The sequence below is a fragment of the Lycium barbarum genome, chromosome 1 (assembly GCF_019175385.1).
Source record: "Lycium barbarum isolate Lr01 chromosome 1, ASM1917538v2, whole genome shotgun sequence".
Classification (NCBI taxonomy): Eukaryota; Viridiplantae; Streptophyta; class Magnoliopsida; order Solanales; family Solanaceae; genus Lycium; species Lycium barbarum.
The window spans coordinates 168910148-168920897 of record NC_083337.1 but is presented as its reverse complement, the minus strand read 5'-3'; the positions used below and the strand labels follow the sequence as shown (position 1 = coordinate 168920897).

The 10750-nt window shown below is 31.9% G+C and overlaps 1 protein-coding gene across 1 annotated transcript; it reads left to right on the top strand.

Annotated features, from left to right (window-relative positions):
• The first annotated feature begins 8488 nt into the window (after positions 1–8488).
• LOC132626627 (cytochrome b561 and DOMON domain-containing protein At3g25290-like) lies at positions 8489–10470 on the top strand. Its single transcript, XM_060341558.1, has 2 exons — positions 8489–9054; positions 9983–10470. The coding sequence occupies exons 1-2, from the start codon at positions 8599–8601 to the stop codon at positions 10241–10243; spliced, it is 717 nt and encodes a 238-aa protein (XP_060197541.1). The 5' UTR covers positions 8489–8598; the 3' UTR covers positions 10244–10470.
• The last annotated feature ends 280 nt before the right edge of the window (positions 10471–10750 follow it).

Genomic DNA, 10750 nt, shown 5'->3' with positions numbered 1-10750 from the left:
CCTCAAATTGCTGGTCTTTAATTTTTGTTATTCGCTTAAAAAAGTAATAGAAAATATCTCGAGGTTCTGGGTTCGAACCCCGCTCAGTAAAAGAATACAATTTCTCAAGGCAAAGCTTCGTGAAAAGTCTACCTAATATGGCAGAATTTGCAAGGTAATTTTTTTTTTATTCTGCTGGAATTCTACAAAAGTTAAAAGTCTAACTTTTTCCTGAATAAGCCTAATTTTATTACGAAACTCTGCCTTGCGATTTTTTATTTATTTTTTTGATTGAGATGGGATTCGAACTTATAATCTCGAGATATTTTAGGCGACGGATAAAAAAGTAAAGACCAACAATTCGAGAGGAAAAAAATTAAAGATCCTCCCCCACCCCCCGCCGCACCCCAAATAAGGACAACTGTGCAAATTGCCCATAAGAATAAGAATTGGAAGTCATCCCTGCGTCAATTTTAGTATTTTACAATTCATTGGAAATTTACGGGCAATTCTGCGAATTGCCCTTCTTTTGGGGTGGTCTTTAAATTTTGCCCCTCATATTTGTGGTCTTTAAGTTTTGCCCTTAGCTTGGATACCTGAGGTTCTGGGTAGGGGCGGGCGTTCGGTTTTTCGGTTCAGTTTTATCAAATTTCGGTTTGGCTATTTCGGGTTCGGTTTTTTGAAGGTGGACAACGAATACCGAACCAAACTAGTTCGGTTCGGTTCTTTTGGTTTTGGTTTTTTAAAGTTCGGTTCGATTCTTTCGGTTTTGGTTTTTTAAAGTTCGGTTCGGTTCGGTTTCGATTTTTTCAATTCAGTTTTTTTGATATGATATGAGAACCGATTCCATTAACACTAATTTGTATTCTTAAAAGCAATAAAACATAAAACTGATAAATTGAAATCAAAATCAAACAAACAGGATACACAAGAACAGAAAATTATAATCATGATATAGGATTACTAGGTGTTATATACATACCGTAAGAATAATTAAGAAAACACATAAAGGACATAGATTAATTCTAAAGACACATCCTAGTTACGATACAAATGCAAAAGAGGACTTGTTACAATTGGATTTTTTCTGGCTTTAAACTTAATGGGCCTGGACTATTTTAATTTTTTGGGTAATGTATTAAATTTCGGTGCGCATTCGGTTTTTCGGTTCGGTTTTATCAAACTTCGGTTCGGCTATTTCGGTTTTGGTTTTTTGACGGTGGACACCAAACTAGTTCGGTTCGGTTCGGTTCGGTTTGTTGAAGTTTCGGTTCGATTTTTCGGTTTTCGGTATTTATGCTCAGCCCTAATTCTGGGTTCGAACCCCCGCTCAGGCATAAAATTGAAAAAAAAAATCGCAAGGCAGGGCAGGAGGGAGTGTATGCCGGATCCGGCATAAAGTCCTTAAGGAAAAACTAAAGTTATGCCGGAGGGAGCATAACTTTTCCTCAAGCCATAGTTTTAGTTATGCCTTATGGGGCAAAACTTTTCCATAAGGAACTATGCCTTATGGGCCAGACTTTTAATTAAGGCATAACCAAAAGTATGCCTCATGAGGCAGAATTTTTCCTTAAGGCAAACTTTTAGTGTTGCCTTAATGAAAAGTTCCGCCTTATGGGGCATACTTTTAGTTATATTTTATGGGGCACACTTTTAGTTAAGTCATAACTAAAAGTATGCCTCATAAGGCGGAACTTTTCCTTAAGGCATAATTAAAAGTTTGCCTTGAAAAGTAAAAAAAAAAAAATATATGTCTCAAAGCAAAGTCTGCCCCCTCCGGCATAATTTTAGTTTTTCCTTAAGGATTGTATGCCGGATTCGGCATAAAGTCCTTAAGGAAAAACTAAAGTTATGCCGGAGGGGGCATAACTTTTCCTCAAGGCATAGTTTTAGTTATGCCTTATGGGGCAAAACTTTTCCACGAGGAACTATGCCTTATGGGGCAGACTTTTAATTAAGGCATAACAAAAGTATGCCTCATAAGGCAGAATTTTTCCTTAAGACAAACTTTTAATGTTGCCTTAATGAAAAGTTCCGCCTTATGGGACATACTTTTAGTTATATTTTATGAGGCACACTTTTAGTTAAGGCATAACTAAAAGTATGTCCCATAAGGCGGAGCTTTTTCTTAAGGCATAATTAAAAGTTTGCCTTGAAAAGTAAAAAAATAAAATTTATGTCTCAAAGCAAAGTCTGCCCCCTCCGGCATAACTTTAGTTTTTCCTGAAGGATTGTATGCCGGATCCGGCATACACTCCCCCTAGCCCTGCCTTGCAAAATTATTTTTTTATTTTATGCCTGAGCGGGGGTTCGAACCCAGAACCTCAGGTATCCAAGTGAAGGGCAAAACTTAAAGAACACAAATATAAGGGGCAAAATTTAAAAACCACCCCAAAAGAAGGGCAATCCGTGCAAAAAAATGGAAATTTACAAGATGTGGACTCGTGTTAACTTCGACATTTAACAACTATAGGCCCACGGCCCAGCTTCTTTTGTAACGTTGCCATCAAGGTTGTTGCAAAAAGTGTCAGGGTTAATTTCACGATTATCCTCCAAAGGCACTAGTCTTAATTTTTATCGTTCACCCAATACTATGAGGTTTGGAATTTGAATTCTGATTGAATAAAAAAAAAATAACAAATCGCAAGGCAGAGTTTCGTAACAAAATTATTCCTATTCGGGCCAAAGTTAGGCCTAAGGCAGAGTTTTGAATGCAAAACTCTACCTCAAACTCTGCCTGTGCAAAATTTTGTCTTGTAAATCCAAACCTCTGCCTTACGATTTTTTTTTTTTTTTTACTGAGCTGAGATTCGAACCCAGAACCTCGAGGTATTAGGCGAAAGACAAAAATTAAAGACCACTAATTTGAGGGACAAAAATTATAGACCAATGCCTTTGAAGGGCAATCTGCACAAAAAAATGAAAATGGCACAAGGTGATATGAGTATTATAGATGGCCATTTAATGCACCAAATTCATTAATTATCCGGGAAAGAACATCAATGTCCACTACATATAAAATAATTACCCTTTCATACCCCCAAAACTATTTATCTTTTCTATCCAATGTAGCTTTTGTAGGTAATTGTCTCTTTTTTCTTATTTTCTTTTTTATTTCTCTACTTCTTACTCTTCTTTTCTTCTTTACTTCATTTTTTTTTCTTTTTCCCCCCTTTTGTTCATTTATTTCTTTCCCAAGTCATACTATTTTTATTTTCTTTTTACCATAATATGATTCCATATTTAATTCCAGCTCCTTTATTTTTATTTTTTTCTCCTTTATTTTCAATTTTTTTTCTTTAGTTCCTGTTTTTTTTTTCTTTTTTTCATAATCTAATTCTACCTTTTGGCTCCTTTATTTTTATTTTTTATATCAATAAGAAGGATAACTGATATATATATTTTTTATTCTTTTTCTATATCTCAAAAAACAGCATATTTTAGCATTTAGTATACCAAATCAATAGTAGTTGAAGTATACAATTGCATTATACTATGCTACCCACGTGGTATATACCATATACTAACATGGTATCATAGGGGACTGTCAGTTCATTCCTTCAAGAAAAACACTCAATACTCTATGATACCCACATGGTATATATTATATACAGATAAGGTATCAAAGAACGTTGGATCATTCCTTCAAAAAATGCTTCTCAGTCTTCAATGATACCCACATGGTATATCATATATTGAAATGGTATCATACAGGACTGACAGTCCATTCTTTCAAGAAACTATTGAGTTCTTTATGATACCAACTTGGTATATCATATACTGACAAGGTATCGTAGATAGCAAATTCATTCCAACATTGCTCAATCCTCTATGATGCCCACACGGTATATTCATAAACTGCCAGGATATCATAGAGGATTGGTTCATTTCTTTAAAAAAAAAAAAACACTCATCCGTCCTCAATGATACCCACACGGTATATTCATATACTATCAGGGTATCATATAGGATTGGTTTATTTCTTCAAAAAAAAAAAAAAAATCCTCGGACATCTATGATACCCACACGGTATAACTGCCAGGGCATCATAGAGGACTGGTTCATTTATTCGAGAGAAAAAAACACTCCTCAATCCTCTGATATCCACACGGTATATTCATATACTGCCAGGGTATCATAGAGGACTGATTAATTTCTTCGAAAAAAACACTCTTTAGTCCTTTATGATACCCACGCAGTATATTCATATACTGCTAGGGTATCATAGAGTACTGGTTCATTTCTTCCGAAAAAAAAAACAATCCTCGGTCCTCTATGATACAGTATATTCATATACTGCTAGAGTATCATAAAGGACTTGTTCATTTCTTCGGAAAAAGACACTCTTCGGTTCTCTATGATACCTACACGATATATTCATATACTGCCAGGGTATCATAAAGGACTGATTCATTCCTTCAAAAAGACTCCTCAATATTTTATGGTATCCACATGATATATATCTATGTTGATACGGTATCATAAAGGACATGGTCATTCCTTCAAAAGAGCTATATATTAGATATAACTTTTATTTTCATTTGCAAAAGAGAAAAAAAGTGTGAGAACATATTTTCTATTAATAATTTAGATTTTAATAAATAAACTAGCGACTTTAGAATTTTTCTTATATCATTTCTTGTTGTTGTCTAATTATTTAATTTTTCTATATTTTATTGATCTAAAATTAACTAGTTAATATTTTTATTATTATATTTTACTTTTATCTTAAAAAGGAAAAAGAAAAAGACAAAAACAGAGAACTAAAAAAAGATAAATAACCACAGAAAAGAGAAAAAAACAAACAAAAAGAGAAAACAAAACATGACAAACAAAAGTAATTTGGTAAAACGGAAAAGGAGTTGGATAAAAGCAAAAGATAAAAAGGAGAAAAGGACAAAAGAGTTAAAGGAAAAGAAAAAGAAAGTTGTAAAGTTCAAAACGCACTACATTGTTAGAGGGAGGAGTTTGGACTTTGGCTGAGGGGTATACGGGTAATAACGTTAGACCAGCCGGGTCGTTAGACCAACCGGGTAGAAACAAAATAAATTTAGGAGGGGGCATAAATAGGAAAATATTTTGTCGCCAAGAGGCATTTTGTGTTGTTTTCCCTTAATTATTTGTATCTGAACCGGTTTACCCCACCCAGTGCCTTTTCGGCCCAACCCAGCCCCCCATGGCTCCAATCGGGTCGTTTCGGTTCGGGTTTTACCGGATCAGATGAGTTTAAACTATCAATTTTGAACAGGTTCAGGGATCTAGATGAAACCCTGTGAAGTACAGGCACTAAAATGTCAAAACGTGACAAGTAAAAGGGGTCTCCCATACCATTCCGTTTTAAAAAATTGATTTTGAAAATATCATAACATTTGCCTAAAATATAAGATTTTTTAAAATTATAATCTTAAAATAATATTAACATTTGTATAGTTACTAGTTTAGCGTAGGTGCGTTGCACGTGTGTATCGCGTTAACAAATGTATACATAAATTATTACAAAAAAATGATTTAAAATAAATGCGAGATTTATTTAAATGATGAAATAAATTTTACGCCATTATACTGAAACTATCAAGTGTTTACTGTTAAAATATGTTGGATCGAAATCAAATGCAATTCTTAAATCTCAAGTCTACCATGTAATATACTATAAAGCGAACTTGCAAGAATTTTTATGTCAACCGAAATAGTCCAGCAAGTACTCCTCCAACATGGAATCACTATCAGAAAATAAAATCTAATAATTCATCATTAAATCCCCACGGTGAGAGAAGAATGAAATTGATATTGAATTATAACTATAAATTAATTATGCTTACCTTCTCAAAGCTGGACCAGTAACAGTATAGCGAGACGGAACCTGTTAAATCTTTAAGCTGACAAATATATCTTAAATAGATCTCTTCTAATATAGTAGAAATTTATTAATTAAAACAATAAATTAAAAAAAAAATTAAGGTGGAGTCCACGGGAAGAATAGGAGACAATTGAAAAAAAAAAAAAGTGGGGTCCATGTGATGAAGTAGGAGACAATTGCAAAAAAAAAAAAGGACATTTAAATAATGATAATAAGTTCAAAAAATGGAAAAGGTACGCTTAGAGAAAATTTAAAGAAGAAAAATTTAGGAAAAAAGAAATAACAATTTAAACTGAACACAAAAACCGCTAAAGAAGTCATAAAACCAAAAGATTTAAAGCTTATACCTTTCGGTAAGGATAAAAATGCACTAATTTTAGACATATACGTCTCACACAAATAATGAGGAATAACATCAAGAAGACGAAATATAAACGGTCAAGAAATGTATACACATATTTTCTTAAAATGATGAAGTTGGTCTATACTTAAAAATTTAAGACTACAACAGATGCTAACGCATGAAAGCATGTTGTTGAGTAGAAAAAGATGATGGCATGAAACTCGATAGGAAAATGTGTATTTCAAATATTTCAATTGGAGAACCAAACCAGGAAAGTCATAAATGGGAGAAGTGGACTAAGTAAAATAATTTATTGATATTTTCAATTAATTGAATTATAATACTTTCTATAATAAAAATTCCATAATTATATTACTAAAAGACACTCTCTCTACCCTAATTTATGTGACATAGTTTGATTAGGCACGAAGTTTAAAAAAGAAAGGAAAGATCTTTGAAACTCGTGGTCTAAAATAAGTCATAGATATTTGTGTTCATTTAAATCATTTCATTAAAGGTAAAAGGGGAAGTTTCAAGTTAAATGATTTTTAAATATAAAAATATATCATTCTTTTTTAGACACACTAAAAAGAAAAGTATAATACTATTTTTTGTGTTGGGCCCGTGCTAGCACGGACTTTCATCATCTTGTATTTTCTAAAAGAATTCAAACTTTTGAGTAAAGAGAAGTTGTAATCCCATTGTATTTTCTAATGATATGAATCCTTATTATGGTAATAAACATGATCCGTTGGCTAAACGTTAAATGACTAATCACATGACTTACAATATCAATACTGAACGTCAATAGATAAACCAATCTAGTGCTAATATTAAAAAAAGAAAACAAAATTTTGTGATGCAACTAAGCTAAATACTACTTTTCGATCAGCTCGAATGAAAGATAAAATTCACAAAAAATAAAGGGAAAAGCTTATCACTTTGACAAAGCAAATTACTACCCTAACCAATTTTGTGTAAAAGCTTATCACCATATCAGACGTTAAATTTTTTGAAAATATTACCTAATAATCTTAAAATTAACACGAAAGAGTCGATTTCTAAATTCCAAAAAAAAAAAAAAAGGTACGATGAAAGAAGACAGTAGTTTTGCAGATATAAAATTTGAAATAATAATGATAAGAAGATTTACGGTAAATTAATGGGGCGTTTGAGTTGAGACTTATGTACACATCATCTATAGAACATCTCTTCTGAAGAAAAAAAAATAGAACATCTCTTCGTATCTCTTCACCACTGTAAATTGATAGCCCTCAAACAAAAATCACGCTTTTTATTTATTTATTCTCCAAATTCTCCAATTAACAAAACAAAACAATACAAAATTCATTTATTCAACAATACACAATTATAGATCTAACAAACCACAATTATCAACTAAAGTATAGATGACCTCAAAATTCTCATCAAAATCATACAATAAGCAAAACAATCAAAACCAAACAAAATCTACTAAATTACATTAACTTGAAATTTAGAAAAGCATAAACAACGACGCAGTAAAAAGGAATAATTTTTACATATATGCTATCAAAAGACAATATTGTAAGTCACATGTAAAATCACAACTCATTCCTACTCAATTTTTTTAATTTATTATAAAGGATATATAGAGATTATATCACCTATTAGAATCCATTCAAATTAGGATATCTCTTAGCTGTTTAATCATGCACAGGCACAGCCATATGACATACCATAAGGTAATTTCTTCACCCTTAAAGTAAGGTGCGCGGCCGTTCATCCAAAATCAAGACCTAGGTAAAATTATAGTTTGGAAACCTGTATTTATAATGTTAGGCAAAAATAACGTTTTTTTTTTTTTTTTTTTTTTGGAATAATCGGCTGAAAAAGGACTCCTAAACCTAAAAGATATGGAAAGAAATACTAAATTATAGGGATATAATTAAATTTATAATTGAATAATAATTTGAGGAAAAATAGTAAATGACAATTTTGTCTATTGCAGAGTTTTTTAATGAAGGGCAAAAAGTTTAATCAATATTTCTAAGTCCCTTCAAGCTTTTAATATAATAGTATAGATAAACACTCATATTAAAAGTAAAATAAGAAATCAAAATTAATTCTATCCAAATATAGAAATATACTAGTACGTACTTTTGTAACGGACTAAACTTGGTTTATTGACATAATGTTGAAAATCGCTACATATTATTATCACAATATAAACGATTTCCTTCCCTATATAATATCAATCCCATATTCACCAGTGCTACCAAAAAATGATAACTAAATCTGTTACTATCTATTAAACGATATTCATATATAGTACTAAAAGAATTTTACATTATCACATTATGTTAGTAGTATAACGATTCCCTTATATAATATCAATCCCAAAATTTTCTTCAAACTCCTCAATTTGCTACCAAAAAAAATGGCCTCTCTTCTCCATCTCCCTTTCATATTTCTTATCACATTTCTCCTAATTTCCCCTGCAATATCACATAATTGTTGGTCTCAAAGCTTTTCCAACAACACTCACTTTGACAACTGCACCCATCTCCCTTCCCTAAAATCCTCTTTCCACTGGACATACAATTCAACAAAATCCACACTTTCATTTGCTTTTATTGCTCCTTTGGCCTCTTCTGATGGCTGGATTTCATGGGGAATTAACCCAATTACCCCAGCAATGATTGGGACACAGTGCCTAATTGCATTTAAAGTGCCAAATGGGTCCATTGTTATTAAGACTTATGATCTTACTTCGTATAATTCTATTACACATACTAATAAACTTTTTTTTACTGTGTTGGATTCTAAAGCTGAGTACTCTAATGGGGTCATGAGAATCTTTGCCACTTTGGTACTACCGGCAAATATGACCGCGGTAAATATTAGTAGATGTTTGTTTTGATTTTCTTATCATAAAATTTTTTATTACTGAAAAACAGTGCATTACTGTAATGGTCGTTTTTCTTCTAAAAAAGTAAGTACTCTCTCCCTCTCAAATTGCGTGATACTTTTCGCTTTTAGAGAGTCTATTTAACTAAACTTTGAAGTTAAATTGACTTAGATTAACTCAATATTTTAAGATTAAATTTATATGTTTTGAAAATTATACTAAAAGTTCTATAAGTTGCAACTTTCTCATATCAATTTGGTGAAAAAATACATCTTAAAATATTGGTCAAGCTTCAAAGTTCATGCAGTTTGAATATCAGGAAGCAAAAAATATCATATAAATTGGGATAGAGGGAATATAATTTTTTTCATGTTTGTTCTTTTTCTTACTGGAGTAAAAATAAATAAATTTGGTCTCTACTTTCTTTAATTGATATCAGAAGATTTCTGAGACACAAGTGTTACTGCGAGATTTGTATAAATCTCTTAAAGGGTGAATTTTGTGAGGTTAATATTTTAAAACTTTTGTACTTTCTTCTATATAATGGAATATTCATCTTGCCCATAAATAATTCAGAGGCGGACCTGTGTGGTATATACCTGGAAAGACGAAAATAAATATATTTGATTAGCCACTCGATCAGATACACAAAGGTTGGTTGGGATCACTGGTTGAGTTTGTTGTTTAAGTTCGTTTCTTTAAGATGACAACTCTAGTAATACCTTATTTTTTTTAATAGTTGGTGCCCCATAGTCTTTAAATTCTTAATCAGCCTCTGATAGACATAGGTCATTGTTAAACCTACTTCAATTTTTTCTTTTTCTTTTTTGTCTACTTTTGTGTATATTCATTTTTATTGTCGTTTAAGGTTTATAAATTTTTATGTGACATCTGATTATTTTGATCATAACAGGTGAATCATGTGTGGCAAGTTGGACCGGCGGTGAAAGACGATATGCCAGTGGTGCATAAGTTTGATCCTGACAATTTGAAATCAAAAGACACTCTAAATTTAGCTACTTCTTCTGGTGGAGATGGAAAAAATACCACTGCCCCTGTTTCCGCTGGTGGTGATGGACAGAGTGGAAATAAAACTGGTGGATCTTCACGAATTTGGAATAATGATGCTAGTTTTTACGTCTTTGCCATGTTTCTTGGAGTTCTGTTTTTGTAACTTAAGGAATAAATTAGCTTTGTTCCATTTTGAAGTTGTTTACACTTAAACTTTATTAATCAACGAGTAAGGTCATTAAGAAGAAGAAGAAGAAATAGAACGAGCGCTATTATGTGCCATCCAGCAAAAAGTATGCAGGACGAAACCTTAACCTTCTAGGATGATTTTTCGATAATTCATAGGTCTTTTTGATATTCTGAAAATAATACGTACAATGACTCTACTCATTTTTGGCTCTTGCTCTATTCAAAAGGTGAAGAAAATATTGTTTCATTCACCGTTTCATACACATGTGACTATAAACGAAACGTATAATTTCAATCAGTGTGGATCTTCAATTCTCATCATTCAGAGAAGATAAAAAAAAATAACAAAACACACTGCTGTGGCTACTTTACGTATTTATCTAGGAAAACAATTTTACACGCCTTAATTAAATAAAGAAACATAAAGGTTGATTTTTCAATAACTTAAAGTTTCATGACGATTCATATAACACAATATATA